At 39.0% G+C, this 21155-nt stretch overlaps 2 protein-coding genes across 3 annotated transcripts; both read left to right on the top strand.

The window, feature by feature from the left end:
* Positions 1-3343: 3343 nt before the first annotated feature.
* On the top strand, positions 3344-12538 carry lpar4 (lysophosphatidic acid receptor 4). 2 transcript variants are annotated; one of them, XM_077531348.1, is made up of 3 exons: positions 3344-3777; positions 8444-9172; positions 10521-12537. In XM_077531348.1, the coding sequence occupies exons 2-3, from the start codon at positions 8597-8599 to the stop codon at positions 11016-11018; spliced, it is 1074 nt and encodes a 357-aa protein (XP_077387474.1). In that variant the 5' UTR covers positions 3344-3777; positions 8444-8596; the 3' UTR covers positions 11019-12537. The 2 variants fall into 2 exon arrangements, with proteins under 2 accessions (XP_077387474.1, XP_077387475.1); XM_077531349.1 differs by lacking the exon at positions 3344-3777 and having other exon boundaries at positions 8591-9172; positions 10521-12538.
* Positions 12539-13069: 531 nt separating this feature from the next.
* Positions 13070-20279, top strand: p2ry10 (P2Y receptor family member 10). Its single transcript, XM_077531346.1, has 5 exons — positions 13070-13179; positions 13650-13754; positions 16253-16436; positions 16505-16685; positions 19008-20279. Exons 3-5 carry the CDS (start codon positions 16258-16260, stop codon positions 19875-19877), a joined length of 1230 nt encoding a protein of 409 aa, XP_077387472.1. The 5' UTR covers positions 13070-13179; positions 13650-13754; positions 16253-16257; the 3' UTR covers positions 19878-20279.
* Positions 20280-21155: the final 876 nt, after the last annotated feature.

The following is a 21155-nucleotide window of genomic DNA, read 5'->3' as shown; positions in this document are numbered from 1 at the left end:
TGTCATCAGGTGACACGGCGATATACAGCTGTGTATCATCAGCGTAACTGTGGAAGTTGACGCCGTGTCTCCTGATGACTTCCCCAAGGGGAAGCATATAAAGATTAAAAAGTAATGGGCCTAAGATTGAGCCTTGGGGAACCCCACATTTAATTTCATGGGTTTCAGAGGAACATGTATCCATACTTACAAAGAAATATCGGTGTGTGAGATAGGAATAAAACCAGTTAAAAACTGTACCAGAGATGCCCACCAGGCTTCTAAGTCTGTTTAATAAAGTGTGGTGATCTACTGTATCAAAGGCAGCACTTAAATCCAGTAGCACCAAGACTGTAAGCTTTTTCATATCTTCATTACACCTGATATCATTTAAAATCTTTAAAAGGGCAGTCTCGGTACTGTGGTTCATCCTAAAACCAGACTGATATTTCTCTAAAATATTATTTGTATCTAAAAATGAATTCAATTGAATAAAAACAATTTTTTCTAAAATCTTACTTAAAAAGGGTAAGTTGGATATAGGTCGATAACTATTAAAACTGCTGGGGTCCAAATTGCTTTTCTTCAGAAGGGGCTTCACCACCGCCGTTTTAAAGGCGGCAGGAAAGACACCCGTCTGAAGAGAGCAATTGACTATAGTTAAAATCTGTTCCTCAAAAAATCCATAAAATGTCTTAAAAAGTGATGTGGGAATCGGATCTAAAAGGCAGGTTGTTGGGTTGACCTGGGAGAAAACTCGACCAAGTGTCCTTGCATCAACCAGGGTAAAACTTTCCAGTGTTTCCTCAGGTAAAAGTGACTGTCCATATTTATTAAAAATTATATTTTGATCAACTAAAAGACTGGACCTAATGCCATCAATTTTACTTCTGAAGTGGTCTGCAAAGCCATCACAGAGAGTGTTTGATGGAGTCTGTGATGGCTTTTTAAAATCAGGATTGGTTAAAAGATCGAAAGTGGAGAAAAGAAATTTAGGATCTTTTGAATGAACTGCGATTAAATTTGAGAAATAAGATATTCTTGCCTGTTTGACTGTTTTATTGTAGGATTTAAGTTGTTCATGTAAAATTTCATAATGTATTGAAAGTTTAGTTTTTCTCCACCTCCTTTCAGCACACCTGCATTTTCGTTTTAATTTTTTAATCTCGTCATTTCTCCACGGGGGAATAGTCTTTAATTTTATAGTTTTGGTTAAAAGTGGAGCTACTTCATCCAAAGTTGTTCTTAAGTTCTTATTAAAATTATCAACAATAAAATCACATGAAGCAGGTAGAAAGTCTGCAGGGATTCTCTTAAGATTCTCAATAAAATTTGCAGCCACCTCAGAAGTTAGGTAGCGTTTCCTCACTGTTCTCACCGGGGCATCCTGATGATTAAAACTGGCGATGTTAAAAAATACACAATAGTGGTCAGACACAGCCAGGTCAACAACAGAGGACACACCAATGGACAGGCCATAGGTTATGACCAAGTCCAAAGTGTGTCCTCTGTTGTGAGTCGGCTGTGTGACATGCTGTTTAAAATCAAGACAGTTTAAAAGGTTTAAAAATTCTCTGGACAATGGGTCCGAGATATTATCAACGTGGACATTAAAATCGCCAGTTACTAAAATTCGATTATAAGTAGTAAGTAAAATCGATAGGAACTCTGAAAACTCACTAATAAAAGAAGTAGAATGATGGGGAGGTCTATAAACTAAAACACAGAGAATAGGAGGATTGCTACAAACAAAAGCATGATACTCAAATGATAGATAAGTATTAAAAATAACTTCCCTTGAAGCTAAAGTGACTTTAAAAATTGATGCAGTCCCACCTCCACGTTTACCATCCCTGTTAGAAAATAAAAAGTTAAAATTGGATGGGCAAGCCTCGGTGAGAACAACTGGGGCATCTGTGCCGAGCCATGTCTCTGATAGAAGAATACCTTCTAGGTTGTTGTCTAAGATCAGGTCATTTATAATAAAAGTTTTGTTTAAAAGAGAGCGCACATTCAGCACAGCCAATTTAATGTTTGTGCCGAATGTGCGCTCATAGTCACAATTAAAAGAATTGTTAACATATAAAAGATTATTAATGTTAAAAATGTTTTGTTTGTGTGTGGGGGGAAATCGTCTGCCTGTGATAGTAGAAATTGGGAAACTGTTATCTGTATGCATTCTAACTGTAGTGACTGTACTAATTGTAGGAATTGGATACAGAACTTCAGACACCGATATATATGTTATTGTTGGATGAAAAGTTCATTATCAGGGAAACATGCATTTGTACAATATGCATAACATTTTGAGTTAGGAAGTTATGTAAGAAGAATAAAATGTTCGGGGGAAAAAAACAAAACAGCAGAACAGTAGTGTATGTAAGGCCAAGTGGGGGAAAAAACATTCACAGTAATAAGATACTGTAATACAGTATAAAAAAAAATTATGATATTAATTCATCCATCTATTTTCTAACTGCTTGCCCTTATGAGAGTTGCTGGAGCCGATCCTAGATGTCTACCGGCAGTAGGCAGAGTACAACTGGTTGCCAGCAATAATAATAATAATAATAATAATAATAATAATAATAATAATAAAAATATTATTATTATTATTATTGTTATTATTATTATTATTATTATGATCGATTATTAATTAAATATTGTTATTTAATTAATAATAATAATAATTATCAATTATTAATTACCTATTATTATTTTTTTCCTTTTTCCTTTTATTATTATTTTTTGAACATATAAACAGATGAACAGCAGAGATAAAACAAAAAACAACAACAATCAAAAGAGAAGAAAATCCCAATAACATAATCATTCAATTAATCATAACTTACATGTTCAAAAGGGAGTAGGAAGAAGTTAAAAACTTATCTAGTCCTACCCCTTTTACTAAATATATAATAATATTAATAATAATATTTATATAATATAATAATAATATAATATATAATATTTAATTATTATGATTATTAATAATAATTATTATTATCAATTATTAATTAAATATAATTATGTAATTAATAATAATAATAATAATAATAATTATTATTATTATTATTATTATTATTATTATTATTAGGCGAAAAAAACAAATTTGCGTTCTCTCGCAAAGAACGCAAAGTTGTTTTGCGAGTGACCGCAAAGGTTTTTTTTGTTTTTTTTCTACCATGTCACCTTATGAGCTCCGTACAAAACAATATCATCTCACAATAACAAAAATACAAACAAGTGGGTATAAAATCCGCGGGTGCCGAACCGCGAGTATGCGGGGGTCCACTGTACCTGATCAAATAAATCTGCTCTAGTGCACGCGGTACACTTCACACCAGTTGCCAGTGTCGTGGGCAATAAAAGTGTTTGTCCGCAAGTGTGGCCACCAGCCCTCCCTTCTCCCCTTCCTCCTCCTTCTCGCCCCCTGCGGCCTGACCGAGGTGCTATTGTGTGGCTTCCTGTGGCCGTGGAAGCTTTTGCTGGGCTCGCTGGCAAGCTCGCACGCGCACGCGCAACAGGGACGAGCAAGCGAGGCAATCCCTGCAGACGCCACAAGCAGAAAACACGCACGCCTTGGAAAGATCCCTGGAAAAGAGGCTCGCGGAGGTGTCAAAAAAAGGAAAAAAGACAAAAAAATAAAAAAAGCGAGGATTCCACCTTACACGGAAGGTCCAAGCTCGTCAAGTTTTGGAGACAGAAGTGCAAAATATGGAATTCTGTCGTGAGTCGTGACAGCTGTATGCACATTGCAGCTATCAAAGGGAGATCTGTCATCATTGGTTCACCACAGTGAGTCTACACTCGATTGTGTTCTTATACTTGTCCGAATACAGTATGGGAGAGTTCAGATGTTGTTGCGTGTCACGTGATGATCGATTCGCTAACTTTGCAAAGTCTTTGAAAACTATTACTTGAACAGATAGGCTACCTGAACAATCGACGCAAGTACGGTTTTTGTGCTTTGTCACTTTGAAAAAAAAGAAGAAAAAAAACACGTGCTTTATCTGTTCCATTTATTCATTATTCATTTGGTTTGTGCAATTCATCCGAATCATCAGCTGTAGCCCAAATTCAGGTGGGATTGTCTGCAGCTCACCTGCAAGGCTGCGACCCTAATGACAAGCAGTCAGCAAACGTATGGAATTGAAGTTGACTGATTACACGTCATAATAGTCCCACGCAAATATTCCCCCACAACGTCGATGCTCTAAATTGTTGTGATGAAATTCTTAGTTACCGTTCTACACTTTGCCACTTTTTGTTTTTGTCATTTTAAATCATCATGATCAAGGTTTTTTTTTTTTTTAGGAAAATAATTGAAGCTTTCAAAACCATTTTTGGGGGCAGAGAAAACTAATAGCTCACCCGAGCCATCATTTTGCAACACAAATCTATACATTATTCTATTTTTATTCCTTGTAAGTTTAAGGGCTGATATGCTAATTGTTCAGTCCTGATGAAAACGACTTTGTTGTCTTGCCCTCTTATGCTTATTGTATGTCATTATTGTTATGTTGTAAATATAAAACTGTCTTCTCATCATAAGAGGCAGACATTCCGATTCGGACTGCAATTTGATTTATCTAACAGGCTACTTAGTACAGTGTCACAGGTCTCATTTAGCCCTGCATTGTGTTTAGAACACACCTGATTCAAATGATCAGGATCGTTATCAGGGTCCTGTGCAGCTTCCTGCTGAGCTCATCAGAAACATTTTTAACATGAATTTAAAAGCAATCACAATTCGGGACTGAATTCACTGCTGTTGTTTGCTAATTCCATTTGTGAGCAGCATAACAGCAACATGCTGTTTCACCGTGTTTGCTTTGAACTGTCTGCAGACCTCAGAGCTCGACTGGGTTCATATTCAAGATCCAGACCATTCAGTGATTTGTAGACCAGGAGCAGAATTTTGAAATCTGTTCTACAGCTGACTGGGAGCCAGAGTTAAAACCTTTATATATATTATATTTTGTCTATTTCCTGTGGCGTGTATACATCTGAATACAGCAGCATGTTTGGTGAAGTGGTTAGCTATAGAAGAACAAACACTCACAATTAACATAGTCAGCAGAGAAAGTAGTAAATATATTCTAGAAGTGACTATTAAAAGTAATTGCAACTAAAAGGTCTATTATGTTAAATTGTTGAATTATTCAAACATTTTTAAAATACTGCTGTTTCTCAATGTTTTGCCGTGCTAATTTTTTTTAACGCTTTTTAAGAGCATTCTTTTTATATTTATTTATTTATTTATTTATTCAGTTTATTTTACTTTTATTTTTTCAAGAGAGAGATCTCAGAATGGTTCATTCGGCAGTCTTACCGATTCAACATCTTATCATTGCTCTCTCTCTTTTTTTTTCTTTTTTTTTCTTTTTTTTTATTTTTAACTTCTTTAAAAAAAAATAATAATAATAAATAAAATATTTTGTGCGTACGTGTGTGCGCGTGGGTGTAAATTTGTACTCATGAATTCACCTAAAACCTAATAAAAATCGCATTACCCTTCACCTTCACCGGATACTTCAGACAGAGTCTCGCCAGAGTCGTGAAGTTCAGAAGGTCAGGAGACCAGAGGAAAGGTCAAAGAAAAGAAAGATAAATCCAAGTGAAATCCAGCACCGACTAAACACCTCCTGCCATCCACATGGTTACAAAACCAGAGTCTTACGCCAACCCCAGAAACCTCTAAATTCCAACAAATTAAGGAGATCTCAAGAGACCAGAGGAAAAACTAAAGAGAGGAAGGAGGGAAGGATAGATGAAAAACAGAGTGAGATCCACAAACACCAGCACCCACTGATTCAACAAGCAGTTTTGTTTTGTTTTTTTAAATAATGTATGAACTAGAAGTTGATGTATATTATTGTCTGTTTATGTCCTGGATCCCGCTGATGTAAGCGGGTATTTTCTTTTGAAATGATACCAGAACAAAATTGAACAGAACAACATTTTTTTTTTTTTTTTTTTTTTTTTTTGGTCTCACAATCAGGAGAATAATTTTATAGAAGTTGGATAGCAGCAACACACAAAACTAGAAAAATGTGATATAAATTTAACAAGATAAGGAAATGTGATTTAAATGGCAGCTAGTGGTCAAAACTATGTTTTGGTCAGAACTCTTAAAAAAAAAAAAAAAAAAAAAAAAAAAAAAAAAAAAAAAAGAACATTCTTGAACTTATCATTGTGTGCTACTTTCCTCCAGCCATGTGAATGAGGGAAGGCAACAGCTGGATGCACAAACTAAACTCAAGCCACACGGATCAGCGGATCCCAGAGGCCTGTTTCTTTCTGTCACCGTTGCCGTCGAAGGGGGCTTGCTCGCAAGTGCAGCTGTCCGTGACCTGTACGTGAAACCAAACGCACATGTCGGAGGCTTGTAATCTTTTGGCCAACATAAGCAACAGCATGCTGAGATGTCCATCTGTAGCGCTCTCATGCACAGCAGCCATCGAAACCGCTGCGGTCAGGCTTTCTTACTGTGTGTGCTCGTGAGAACTGGCATATGTCAGTGTTTGAATGTCGGTTCTATGAGAGCGTGTATTTGGTGCAGACGGGGTACAGTGAGGGCATTGTGGAAAACCGGCCGGGACTTTTCTGAAAGGCGTGTGAAAACGCCGTAAAAATGTCACTGCAGCTGGCACAGGACGCTGCTAATGGACTGCGCAAGCTCGCAGCGTTTCCTTTGCGGTGACTCATCGTGTTGTGTCGCTCACGACCGATTCGTTCTTTAGAACGAATCGTTTCAGTGAACGTGAGTGAACGGGGTCACTTCTCGAAGTGATTCGTTCTTCTCTCAGTTCATTTGAGAGCAGCCGCGCTCATGCCGTCAGTCTACGCAAACGACCAATCAGAAGCGAGCGTCAGACGTGGGCGGGATTTTACCACACACGCAGCCTCACTATTGGTGTGCAGGAACGAGTTAGTGGGTGAACGTGTTGCCACTTCTGGTTCAGGGACGAACGATTCAGTGAATGAGTGTTGCGGCTGTTGCCATTTCCCCGTTCGCGTACGATTCATTGAGTGAACGTACTGCCATACCAGTTCAGTGAGCGAGTGAGTGTCGGGTAGAACGATTCGGTGAACGAATCTTTTGAACGGTTCTTTTGAGTGAACAGATTCTAGTGATTCAGTTCACCTAAAAGAACTGTAATGGCCATCACTAGTGACTCATATCTAGTAGGGGTGTGAATTGCCTCGTACCTGACGATTCGATTCGTATCACGATTCACAGGTCACGATTCGATTCGATACCGATTAATCCCGATACGAATTTATAAGTCGATTGTTGCGATTTTTTTTCATTAAAATTTAGAAAATACTAATCAGTAAGCTTGTAGAGTGTAAGATTTATATGAAAATGTATTATTTATTTATCTGAAATTTCAGTCTTATAGAGGTTGTAATCTGTTTCATGTTTAAACAGCATTAAAATAAAATATTAAGGCTTAATGTTCCGTTCATATAACATTCTTCCATGCTTAAGGTGTGAATCCTAAAAAAAAAAAAAAAAAAAAAAAAAAAAAAATCGATTTTGCCTATTATTGAATCGATTCGAGAATCGCGCGATGTAGTATCGCGATATATCGCCGAATCGATTTTTTTTTTAACACCCCTAATATCTAGTGTTTGTTTTTTGTTGTTGTTTTTTTCCTCCTCACATATAGTGGTGCAACGGATCATCTTTGATCCGTGAGCCTTATGGATCATGCCATACGGTTTAGATTGTACACGATTTTGTTTGTCCACATTCACTATAATAGCATCAGATAGAGTTGAAAACCCTCGTGGATCACGTAAGTCACATGTATCGGAACATTTTGGCAACTAGGAGTGAAATGAATCCTCAAATTAACTCTTTTACTGCCACACATGATCAAAAATACAACCCCCACACAGTGCCAGCCGATTTCGAGCATTTTAAGTCATTTTTCAAGGCAAACAGAATATTGTGTGCTTTTACTACATATACGACGTGGGTACACATGAAAGATTGGATTCCATTCTTTCATTGGAAAAAAAAAAAAGTATGTTTCTACTAGGGGTGCACCGATCGATCGGCCGGCCGATTTATCGGCCCCGATTTCCTTAATTTTGGAAGATCGGTGATCGGCCGATCTCTTAAAAATAAGCCGATGTTTTCCACCAATCTCAATCTCCATCCTCGGAGGTCTGAAAAAGTCAGCCAGCGTCCTCTTCTGCTGAGACGATTAATAGGATTTTCATTTTTATTTGAGAGAACCACTTCACGTGCACTTAAAACAACCCGTTTGTTTTATTTCGCCGATATTGTTCAATATTTTCCGATAAAACAAGATTGGAACGCTGATGATGGAGGTTAATATGAGTAGCATGTGTTGTACACGCGTGACATGAACCGCTTGGACTTTCCGCGGCTACAGATTTGAAATGTGATGAGGAAAACGTCATCTTTTTTTTTTTCCCTCCACAGGAGAACCGAGCATCCTGACTGCCTCCATTTATGTGTCCACGATGGCGTGGAGAAGACTTGGGGGGACCTCCCGCTGATACGTCAATTCCACACATATCGGCGCCCTTTCCTGCTCGCGACGACTTTCTGGCGTGAGCCCGTTCCACAGTCACCATGGCGAGTTTGGTGCTCAATGAGACTGGGATGGAGGATTGCGGCATTGACGACTCCTTCAAGTACAACTTGTATTCCGTGGTCTACAGTGTGGTCTTTGTCTTGGGCCTCATCACCAACTGCGCTGCCCTCTTTGTCTTCTGCTTCCGCATGAAGATGCGCAACGAGACCACCATGTTTATGACTAATTTAGCACTATCTGACTTGGTGTTTGTTTTTACGTTGCCGTTTAAGGTCTTCTACAATGTTAACCGCCACTGGCCATTCGGAGACGGACTTTGTAAGATCTCAGGGACAGCCTTCATCACGAACATCTACGGCAGCATGCTCTTCCTCACCTGCATCAGCGTTGACCGCTTTTTGGCAATCGTCTACCCTTTTCGCTCCCGCTCCATCCGCACGCGCAGGAACGCCGTCGTGGTGTGCGCGGCTGTGTGGCTGACCATTGTGGGAGGGGGCATATCAGTCACCTTCTTCTCGACCATCAACAGCACAAATAGAGCCACGGCCTGTTTCGAAGGCTTCTCGAAGAGTACCTGGAGGACCTACCTTTCCAAAATCACCATCTTTATTGAGGTAGGGGACTCGCAGTGTTAAAATAACCTCCATTTTGATCATCTTTATTATTAGATACAGTGCTTTAAAGTGCAAAGTTAACACAGAAATGTTCTTTGCATAGGTTATATGCACCCCCACTAGTGTAAACACGGCATTCTAATTAATATTGAGTTTGTGGAACATGAAAAAAGCAGTAAAAAAAAACAACAACAAAAACACTTGTTTTTCAGGGGGCAGCCATTTTGCCACTTGCTGTTAACAGAAAAATGACATCACAGTTGCTCAGGGCTTAGGTAATGACCAATCGTGGCTCTCCTGTTTTCTGAGGTTGGTCATGTGGTGTTCATAAGCTGAGTCGTGATTGGTCATTATGAACTGTTATGTAATATTCAGTCGACAACAAGTGGCAAAACGGCCGCCCCCTTTTTTTTATAAACTTGTAAAATGTACTTCCTTTCATTGCAAAATTTACTTGGAATTTCCGAGTAGACAAAAAAACTTACTAGGATTTTTCAAGTAAATGTTATTCTATTTTATTATTATTATTATTATTATTTAAATAAACTTGTAAAATGTACTTCCTTTCATTGTAAAATGTACTTGGAATTTCTGAGTGAAAAAAAAACTTACTAGGATTTTTCAAGTAAATGTTATTCTATTTATTTTTTTCTTTTTTTAAATAAACTTGTAAAATGTGTTTCCTTTCATTGTAAACTACTTGGAATTTCTGAGTGAAAAAAAAAATACTAGGATTTTTCAAGTAAATGTTATTCTATTTTTTATTTTTATTTTTTTAAATAAACTTGTAAAATGTACTTCCTTTCATTGTAAAATTTACTTGGAATTTCTGAGTGAAAAAAAAACTTACTAGGATTTTTCAAGTAAATGTTATTCTATTTCTTTTTTTCTTTTTTTCTTTTTTTAAATAAACTTGTAAAATGTGTTTCCTTTCATTGTAAAATTTACTTGGAATTTCTGAGTGAAAAAAAAAATACTAGGATTTTTCAAGTAAATGTTATTCTATTTTTTATTTTTATTTTTTTAAATAAACTTGTAAAATGTACTTCCTTTCATTGTAAAATTTACTTGGAATTTCTGAGCGAAAAAAAAAGAACTTACTAGGATTTTTTAAGTAAATGTTAATCTATTTTTTTTTTGTGTGTGTTTTTTTTTTTTTTGCCTGCATGTTGATATGGTCAATGCCAAGACTGGTAAAGATCATGTACTTTTCTAACTATAATTTTTTTTATTCCTTTGCGTGTAAGTGTGATGACGTATTCCTATGAGGACCCCCCCCCCTCCTCCCCCCATAAAAAAAAAAAAAAAAAAACTTTACAAATGTGCTCCATGTTTCTTGTCTTTCTAGATCGTGGGTTTCCTCCTTCCCCTCCTGGCCAACTTGGTGTGTTCCTCGCTGGTCCTAAGAACGCTGCGTCGGCCAGTGACGGTCGGCCACGGCTGTGACAGCAAGAGACGCGTCTTGAGGATGATTCTCGTTCATCTGGGCATCTTCATCATCTGCTTCGTGCCTTACAACTCCATTCTCTTTCTGTACGCCCTGGTGAGGACCCAGGCCTTGGCTAACTGCTCCGTGGAGCGTTTTGCTCGAACCTTGTACCCCATCACTCTGTGTCTGGCCAGTCTCAACTGCTGCCTGGACCCCGTGGTCTACTACTTCACTTCTGAGAGCTTCCAAAAAAGTTTGACCTCGGGAAGCAAAGGATCCGGCTCGCGGCCCGAGAGTATTCCCCGGAGCGACGCAGAGACGCAGGACCCGGCGACCGCTCTCCCAAGCGACACGCACGCGGGAGACACCGTGACAACGAATGGGAAAGACACTAAAGTATCAGAGAGTCAGTTTTGACAAGATGAGAAGCACAAGTGGGTATTAAGACACCCAGGATTTCAAAAGTAAAAGCAGCAGCTGTTCGGTCCTTGAAGTGGCAAACGCATAACTCGGCAGATTAGTCCTGTGGTAAATCCTAAACTGTGGTCTGGGATTTACCGGTACCGATTAATCCACCACTTGAGAGCAAAGGAATGTACTTTAGGTGTTTATTACAAGTTAACACCGAGAAGAAGCCACAGCAGGACAACACTGACAGTCCTTGGGACACAGACATGAATACACTTATGCACTGGATTTTCCAATATGGTATTAATGACTTTTGTAACTCACTGAGCCCATATGATTGATTGTTTTTGAGCACAGGCTTTTGCAGCCAAACATCAGTGTTACGACACAGCTTAGACCCGTTCTTAGCCAATCGGGAGAGAGAAAAATGTGTCAAGTTTGGGACCATTAAAAAAAAAATGTTTTGAATTGCTCCGCATTTATTATTTTTTGCTCCCCTGCCTTCTTAGTTTGTTAGTTTGGTCAAACCGAGTGCGGACAGGCCTCAAGCGGCATCGTCGTGCGTTTGAACTCGAGTAGCAGCAGTTTGTCCTCGTCTGTTTTCAGCGGGCAGCCAGTGTGTTCTTCTTGTCGTCAGGTGCAAGAGGCGGTGGGGATCCATTCGAGGACTCTGGCCTGTTTTGCTGTGTCACGGGACAAATGCTTATTATGGCCGAAGCAATGGTCCATTGTTCGCTTGTGAATGAGGTCTCTCTGTCCTAATCTGGCTTTAGACCGTAGATCTGCTCAAAGTCTCGCAGCAATGTGTACACACTCCAAAGTACGGCTAAACTGTGTTGACTAACTAATCACCCGAAAGCACATGTAAAAGGGTACAAAAAAAAAAAAAAAACTGTGAACGCATGAGTCAGCAGATTTTGGAGATCGAGGTTGCCATTGGTGAGACATTGGTGAGGGATCATACTACCTTTTGTTGGGATTCATTTCCATTTAGACATTTTTTGTGTCCAAAGTGAACTTAAATGGCTAGTTCACTCTTATAGCTTGCCAACAGATGGGAACCCCCGTGAGGGGGGAGAACTGGTTGTTTTGAAATACTTTATTGAGTGGCGAACTGTTGGCATAGTAACGGTTGGCAAGCCAACTACAGTATGGTGTTTCATTAGGCTATACACAGTCTTGCAAAGAGTTACAAGCTCAAACCGAGAATTTTTTTGTCACAGGCCTAAATCAGGCCAATGTCATACAATACAGAAGGGATTCAGAAACTTTGTGCCATATCAAGTGTGTCATGAGGAATTATCCTTTTTTCCTTTTTTATTATTGTTATTATTATTATTATTATTATTATTATTATTATTTTTATTGGTTTGATCTATGCCAGCAATTTCCACTAGATTGGAGCAGGTACAATTAACCTGTGTAACTGTTGTCATTTATATAAAAGAATAATAGCTTTTGTGTTCAACTAAACAGACTCAGATTATACACAAAATAAATTTGTGAATAAATTGAGATGGTGTCATTTCAGCATCCATCCACAGTTCTACACTTTTTGTGATATTGTGGTTTTTAGCAGTGTCATGAGTTTTATTTTCAATGTAATATATGTGGGTTGGCTCAGTAAAGTTCGGGAAACTGCAGTTTAGGATGTGCACACAAGCTGTGCTGTGTTACTTTGAACTCTAGTGTGAACAGGTTGACAATGATGACATTGCAAAGAGCTACTGTATTTTTGGACAGCTGCATTGTCTGTGCGGGTTTTCTTTTTTTTTTGGGTCATAAAAGCTACTAGAGACAACTGGTTTGTTGGTTGGCTATCCATAGCAACTTTCAAGCGACAGTTTTGACTTACTTTGCTAGTGCAATCAGTTTACCAGAGAGTCAAGGCCGTATATAAAAAACATATTTATCACTCACCTAGCCCCCTTTGCTGCCGATTAATGTTTCGGAGGCAATAACAGTAGTCAGGTTGATGATAATGCAAAGCCCGACCGAAATATTTGCATGTGGGGGCGGCTACGGTTCAACTGAGGACAAGTGTTTCAAAAATACGGCCAATTCCAAAGCAGCTCGTCGACAATCGACATGTGGTCGTGATGCTGCCCAATACTGACCTCTAGCGACGCCATGAAAACATCACAACCTAATGGGATCACTCACGCTTACTGTGAGTATTCAATGCTTTTATTTTAATGTATAATTTCCTCTGACATTCACATTAGGTGAAATACAACTTCATTGTCAGTTTAGTAAAATGTTGAATGAGTACATTTGTATGTGTGTAGGAAGAGGGCACGCGGTCACATTTTTGGGGCAATTATGTGAGGTTTGTGAGCATATGTTTTTGTGCTTATGTGTATTGACAAAAAGCTTACGATCAAGCATTTATTGAGCGGCAGAATTGGCTGACCTCTAATGTGCTTCGACACTGATCCTGTTTCACAGTTTTGTGCACGTTCTGAGTGGCTTTGCAATGAGGTAACCACTTCCCTTTCTTGTATGGAGAAAAAAAAAAAAAAAAAGCATATTTGAGCCTGAGAGCAGCGGAACACAAACTGTATGACCACGTGATGTGCTCCTGCAGCAGCAATGAGGTTGGCACCTTGAACCCACAGTGCGTCAGTCGACTGTTTACAGGGGAGTGTGAAGCCAAAACAGCCGCATGGAGCACACTGCCGCTGGTGGTCACACCTTGGTCTGATCTGCCCTCGTTGTGCTCATAGAGAGAAGACAAACTACAAGGTAATGACACTGTTACTGTTTACGGCATTTATGTCTTCAAGTTTGTTTGTTTACACTTCTGAACATTTGAGGTAACGTTCACTGGCCACTCTAAACAGTAAAAACTGTGATTACGTTTTCATTCTTCATTTGTTTGCATCCAGTGTTACCCAAGCATGAAGCAATCTTGACTGGGGCACTGTATAAAAGTATAAAATATAAAGTATAAAAGGACAAGTGATCAGAATAAGGTCATCATCTCTCATCAATTGCGACCCTCCGCCTTTGGCGACAAAAGGAAGGGAGGTGCCTCGGGTTAATGGCTGCTGTTTCCTACAATAACCATTGCTATGGAAACTCGTGATTTATATTAGTGTTCTTGATATCAAATTTGCAATAAACAGAGTTTGGTTTCTCATATATATATATATATAGTGCGTGCACTGATCAACAATATTTCTAATACAATGAAGGTGTCCAAGTTCCCAAATCTTTTAGAGATCTTTTTTATTTTGTATTTTTTTTTATTTTATTTCTTTGCTATGTGATGTTTTTAACTCATTCACTGCCTTTGACGGAAAAAGACGTCAAATGATGCAATGCATTTTTGCTGGGCTGGCAGTGAATGTGTTAAGTAGAAAATTGAAAAAAAAAATAACATTGAGTACTAAGTTGAAATATAATATTTATAATATTATATATATTACTGGCTCAATACCAACACATTGTAATCATTACCAGGCAAAATTTTGCTTACTGCATTTACTGTTCAATCAAGTTGCTATAGGTAGACATTAGCTGAGTTCTTTTGTTTTTTCCCAAGCTAGGAAATGCTACACGTGGACAAACAGTTGCCACTTCCCTTTTTACTCGAGTGAGAGAGTAAGTGACTTTCATCCAATGTGCCGCGGCACGTGAGTGTACTGTGAGAGATCTGGTGCCATGGGAAATCATGTCAATCAATGAAATTTTTTTTTTCCATTTTTTTAAAATTGTTTTTAATTTATCTACGCAAACAAATATTTTAAGTAGCAGCACAATCATAACTGAATAACCTACATCAACTTTTTGTGAACCATTTTTGAAGAGAAGTGAAGAGATTTTTTTATTTTATTTTTTTGTTATTATAATTATATGTCTTGGCTCATTAAATGTTGGGGAACCCAGCTCTTGTTTGTGCGTGTGTAATAAAAATTGAAAGATTTTTGTTTGTTTGTTTATTTGTTTTTTTTTGGCAAACAAGTGTCAAGTTAAGGTAAGAGTGCTACATTAAATGTTCTATCCTCGAATGATGTAAGTTGAATCAATGCATCAGTTTATAGGAACATGTCTCAATGGATATAAAACACATTGATTAGTTATATGTCTTTTTGATTGATGGTACAGTGAGAGCAGGGAAGGGAATTTATATACTTTACTAGTATTCATTCAATTATTATTATTTTTTTTTGTAATCACCTGACGTCAAAGTCCGGTACTCGAGGGCCCGAGTCCTGCATGTTTTAGAGGTTTTCCATGTTCAACACAGCTGATTCATATTTAAGATCATCAGCAATCACTGCGGGAGCCTGATAATTATGCTGACCATTTAATCAGGTGTGTTGGAGTAGAGAAACCTCGAAAACATGCATGTCAGTGGACTTCCCTGTGGCAGAATTGCATGCATTCTCATTTGTTGGCGTGGTAATAAGTGCAGAAATATGGAGCCACAACACTGACAATAAGATTTGGTATTGAAAAAACCCCCAAAACCATTGTGGAAAAAGCTGCATTGACATTGAAACAAGGATTGGCATTGTAAAACAAATATTGGTATTGCAAAAGGTTGTATTGAAAAAAGGAATTCAGGTATTGCCTTTAGCCGACAGAGGGCGCGCTTTCCTCTGTCCTCTCCTGAAAAGCTCAAAGGCGTTGTGTTGTGGTGGTCAAAGCCCCGCCCCCAACCCCGCACCCGCCCCTCCACGTTAAAACACTGCCAATAAGTTGTATCTGGAAAAAAAAAAAAAAAAAGAAGAGAAGTGAAACTGAAAACCAAAGAGTTGAAACTGAAAAACCGTTACACTCGAATAAAAGAGAAAAAGCGTAAAAAAAAAAAAAAATGGTTAAAGAAAATAGTGTTTTTTTTATGTTTGTATTTTATTTTTCAACAACCTTTTACAATGCCGCATCCTTGTTTCAATGTCAATGCAGCTTTTTCCACAATTATTATTATTTTTTTCCCTCCAATACCAAATCTTATTGTCAGTGTTGTGGCTCTATACAGAACTAGCCGCCATCTTGAATTGGGAATCCCCGGCGAGCACTTCTATTCAATTGTATTGAGGTCATTGTATTTGGCCCCAATAAATTAATCATCATTCGTCAAATTCTTTTCCGATTATTCATGTGGAAGTTCTGAAATACTGTATCTTTTTTTTTTTTTTTTGCTGGATATGTCCAATACCATATTGTGTTGTGTTTTGATGAATAAATGTTGGTTAAAGCTTGGACTAACTGTTGATTTTTTTTTTCTATGACAGTGGGAATGACCTTGACGACATCCCAATCATTGCACGGGTCTCAAGGGAACTCATCGTGTGGCCAAAACATGACTGAATGGGAGGAGCTCATGGACAAGCTGTACACATACTTCTACCTGTTGCTCTTCTTCCCAGGGTTGCTGCTCAACACCATGGCTCTGTGGGTCCTCTGCAGGCACATTAGGTACGCACGTGCACGCACTACAAGTTGGACAACGCACTTCTCTCATGTTTGTTCTTCTGCCATGACAGGAGGAAGACCAAAACGGTGATCTTCATGATAAATCTTGCCTTAGCAGATCTGATTCACATCCTCTCTCTGCCCCTAAGGATTTATTATTATTTAACACACACGTGGCCCTTTGGACACAGTATCTGCTTGCTCTGCTTCTACCTCAAGTATCTCAACATGTATGCCGCCATCGGATTCTTGGTAAGCAGCAAATGTGAGAATTACCCTCATGCACGTACTGTCCGATGGGTTTCCGTTGCTGTTTGTAAACACAAAATTCAAAACTGACGCTTGAGGGAGCCAAGCACAGCAGCCAACCAGGAATGAGCGTGAAACCAGTCCACCAGTCAGCCGAATTTGCATATGCAGACAGGACACAGGAATCAAACCAGTCCGCCAATCAGAAGTGGGTGGTTCGCACAGCAAAATTTGCATATGCTATTGCTTGCTTCCAAGGCTCGGCTAGAGGGTAATCGTTGAGTCTCCGCCCATAAACCACCCGAACAGGCCAAAACAAATCCGTTGGACCGTACCTTTAACTTTCTTTGAATGGTTGGCTGGATTAAATCACATCTTATATTATAGCATGGAGTGAGTGTGTTTTGTTTCCCAACCTTTATTCATCCAAGGCAAATTTATGTTAATTAATAATCTTGCGGCACAGCTCCACAAAAACAGATGAAACCGAAATAATGATGGTCTTGTCTCAAAATTTCAAGGCCTGCTTAGCTGAACACAAAGCTACCATTCGGTTGTATGAGGGGAAACAGCTGGGTACACAAATTGTACTTTCTGCCATATAGCGGAAGAGCATTCACTTATGTCTGTCACTAAAAGTTGCTGGCCTCGGTAGATGATTAAAAGACAAAATTGGCTAAGTCAACCGGTGGCAATGTATTGTAAATTCATTCCATTGTTATGTAACAGTTTGTCAGAAGTAGAGAACGCTTTGCTCACAGAAACGTTTTTAGAAATAGGCCAACTTACTTTTGAGATTAACCAGAATTTCTTGTGAACAACATGCACTCAAATATTACACACACCCTAAAAATAGCTCCTAAAATGCTTATTTATCTATACCACATGCTCTTGTTTTGCTAGTTGTTACATATTCGGTAGGGTTGGGGGAAATACAGGCGGGGTCAGCTACAAAGTCAGGTCGACACAGAACCGCTGCCTTGATGGCGACATATTCTTGGGCAATTTCCACACAGATATTTTCAGTCCACATCCAACTCCCCACGAACGCTTCACTGTCGAGTAGCACCCTCTACTGGTGGCAAGTTAGTAATTCAGTCAAGCTTTGTTGCCTGCGTCTTTTTGCTTGAGCTACGGTTAGTTTAAAAACACCATCATATGATACATATATGTGCTATCTCTCGTCACTGCTCAAATTGAAGTGTTCTCGGCATTGTAATTTGTATTTTATTAGCTTATTTGGAAGAAATTTGTAATTTCTCAGAAGCACAGGAAACCGGAAATGCCTACTTGCACGGTGCCACTACTGCGCATGCGCTGACGATAGTCGTAGGCTATTCCTACTTCCATATTTATCAAATGTCTGTACTTGCGATGTTCTATGATTCATAGTGAGTAATAAAAATTGTTTTTAGTGGTGCTTCTCAAAACCCCACAAAGCAGCGAGGACATAAACATGGAGGCTATAACCTGCCTGCCGGCACACAGAAATAAAATCACACGTGTGGAACATACTTAAGATGCATGGATGGTGAAAACTAAACACTATGTATTCAAACGTATGCAAACGACTCTACTGTATCGTCCACAGCTTGTTGAAGTGCAGCTATAGTGAGTGATATTTTGTTTTTATTTTGGTCCTTGAAAATGTCTTCACGTCAATGTTTGGGGTCCTGAGTTTATTTTATTTAGAAATATTTTTGTGTGCGTATATGTGTGTGCAGTTGTGCATTGTTGAAATGTCACTGCTTAGTAAATAACGTTGTGAGTGATTCATTCTTTGAAGTGTGCGATTGGCTGGTAACCAGTTCAAGGTGTAAGTATTTAACCCTATAAAGCGTGAGCCATGAAATACGAGGAGAAAAAAAAAATCAGATTCTTTGTAAATAGAGTATTTATTGGTCCTTTTGAACAAACAAACTTTTTTTTTTTTTTTTTGTCATCAACTTCCACATGATTTTGATTTGTGTCATATTTGATACATCCGGTCACACTGCTTTAAATTCGTACATTTAAAAAAATATATATAACACATATCAAACATGTTAGTATTTCCAAAAATCATAAGAAATTGCCACTATTAATAAGTATAGGTGTCTCTCCTTTCTCAATGGGTGCGATCTTGCGAGGTCGCAGGAAAAGCCACCAGCTGGGTCATTACTGCCCTCTAATGGATTAGCCGTGCAATGCAGTGTCAGATCATAATAGATCAGGGTTTTATTGGGGGGAAAAATATTATACTCATGAAATAGAGGGATCAAAATGTCTTGTATTTAATATGGTATGTTTGGCTTTATCGGTTGACTGTGCGTCTTTTGATCCCAGGTGTGCATCAGTGTACAGAGGTGCGTCTTCCTGCTTGACCCCTTCTCGACTCGAAGGTGGAGGAGCCGCTATGACCTCGTGATCAGTATCGTGGTGTGGGTGCTTGTCGCTCTGGCCTGCTCGCCCTTCATCCTCATGCGTGCTAGCACCCCTGACTCGCCCCTCCTATTCGACAAGGCGTCCTTTCTGAACGTCACCTTCACCCAGCAGCCCGCGACTTACGTAACGCTCACCGTGACATCTGCGACCTCCGGCGTCAGCCGATTCGAGGAGTCGTCCAAAACGAACACGACTCAAGTCCGCTGTTTTAAAGACCTGCCCACGCGTCATGTGCCCCTCCCTCTGGCTGTCACCTTAATGGCGCTCGCGGAGCTGTTTGGCTTCTTGATTCCTCTGGCTTGCATCAGTTCGAGCTCCATCTGCATCAGTCGCTCCCTCTACCGGAAGAAGGACCAGGTTTCAAACAACGTGACTCCTGTGAGTCCCACCACGCGGAGTCGACTCTCCTCGTCCACCCGCGCTGATAAGAACCATGAGAAGCGGCGCGCCCTGCGGATGGTGCTGAGTTGCTCCTTGGTCTTCCTGCTGTGCTTTGCCCCGTACCACATCAATTTCCTGCTCTATCTGATGGTGCAGCAGGACTTGGTGTCCGAGTGTGCCACCAGGGTGGCCGTGCGCCAGTTCCATCCCGTGTCCCTGTGTCTGGCCAGCTTGAGCTGCTGCCTTAATCCACTGCTTTACTACTTCCTAACGGCAGAGTTCAGGTTGCACCTCAGTAAGCGTTCCTCCTCTTTCACGTCCTCTTTGGCCAGTTCTCAGCATCCTGCAGTGCACAGATTGTTGAGCTTTGAGAGTAGCTCTTCCAAATGAGAGGAGTAGTCACCTAGCTAAACTAAAACATCTTCTGAGATATCGAGACGAACAAACTGAGCCGAACATTCTCTGACCTTAAATCCACCCGGCAGAAAAAATGTTCCGTCATGGGTTGCACATTACAAGCAGATGTTTGAGTCTTTTGTAAATTTCTCATTGCATAAATGGAAATGTCTTTTTTTTTTTTTTTTTTTTAATTTGTAAATAAAGCTTTTGCTTAGCAACAATTTCTGGCCAAAACATTAGTTAGGCAATATAAGGTGTATCACAAACGTGCTTTTACAAAGATAAACTTTGACATTTTTGTGTTTATGTGTTTGTATTGATGGCAACCTGTAGAATGTCTATTAACTTATTTGATCCCAAAAAAATGTATAAATATGTTCTATTTTAAATGTTTTAAGTGTCCCAAAAACGAATTTATTAGGGATGTAACAATACCGGCAATATCGTGATATCGTGATATTAAAACTGCCACAATATCGTCGTCGTCATGTTCACGATATTTCAAAGCTACACATCTGTTAAAAAAAAAAAGTCAGGTTGATTTCCATTTGTGCAGTTATAGCACCCTCTGGTGGCTATTTTATTTTATTTTTTTAAGTGCAGTTTAATTTTCATTAGGTATATTTTGGCACTTCTATGTTTAAAATACACTAATTGTCAGATGAAGGGGATTGTAAAATGGTTTGAAGAGTCAATATGTGGAGGAACTCAATGTGGTCAGCGTTGCTACACTTTTTTTTTAACAGGCAGATATTAACTGTATTGGAATAACTGCATCGAAATCTCCCTTTTCGAGGAGACCATAAGACCACTAAAGCACAAACTTTATTGCACAGAGAACATAAATTTAACAGTAAATACTAATAAAATGGTCTGCACTGGCCAAAAGCAAATCTTCTGTCTGCCTCTTAGAAATTGAATTCTAATGAATTCTAATAGAATCTGGTATAAAAGAATTCTTGAACTGTTTAATCTGCCATTTTGACACCACACCGACCGTTTGTACATCATTTGAAACTAAAAAAGTGAAGTTATAGTGATGAAGGTATTCAAAACTGCTCTTGTGTTGTCACGTGTTGCTCACCACTGCAAACTGCAAACACAATGATAAAAACCTGGTTAAATAATATCACTGCCTTGCTTATCTTTTGATATCGCTCTTACTGTTCAGGTTGCTCCAATATGGCCTTTCATATGTAATGGATGTCTTGTCAGATTGCTGTAGAATGTTAACTTCCTCTTATCATACACGTTGTTGACGGTTGGCAG

This window comes from Festucalex cinctus, chromosome 9 (assembly GCF_051991245.1).
Source record: "Festucalex cinctus isolate MCC-2025b chromosome 9, RoL_Fcin_1.0, whole genome shotgun sequence".
In the NCBI taxonomy this organism is placed as follows: Eukaryota; Metazoa; Chordata; class Actinopteri; order Syngnathiformes; family Syngnathidae; genus Festucalex; species Festucalex cinctus.
Note: the sequence above shows the minus strand (reverse complement) of the source record. Positions and strands in the feature narration are given on the sequence as shown.

Excerpts from the sequence above, each read along its gene's own strand:
- p2ry10 (XM_077531346.1), top strand. The coding sequence starts at position 16,258 with ATGACCTTGACGACATCCCAATCATTGCACGGGTCTCAAGGGAACTCA. Across the intron at positions 16,437-16,504 it reads GTCCTCTGCAGGCACATTAG|GAGGAAGACCAAAACGGTGA; the intron begins GTACGCACGTGC and ends CTGCCATGACAG. Across the intron at positions 16,686-19,007 it reads ATGCCGCCATCGGATTCTTG|GTGTGCATCAGTGTACAGAG; the intron begins GTAAGCAGCAAA and ends TTTTGATCCCAG.
- lpar4 (XM_077531349.1), top strand. The coding sequence starts at position 8,597 with ATGGCGAGTTTGGTGCTCAATGAGACTGGGATGGAGGATTGCGGCATT. Across the intron at positions 9,173-10,520 it reads AAATCACCATCTTTATTGAG|ATCGTGGGTTTCCTCCTTCC; the intron begins GTAGGGGACTCG and ends TTGTCTTTCTAG.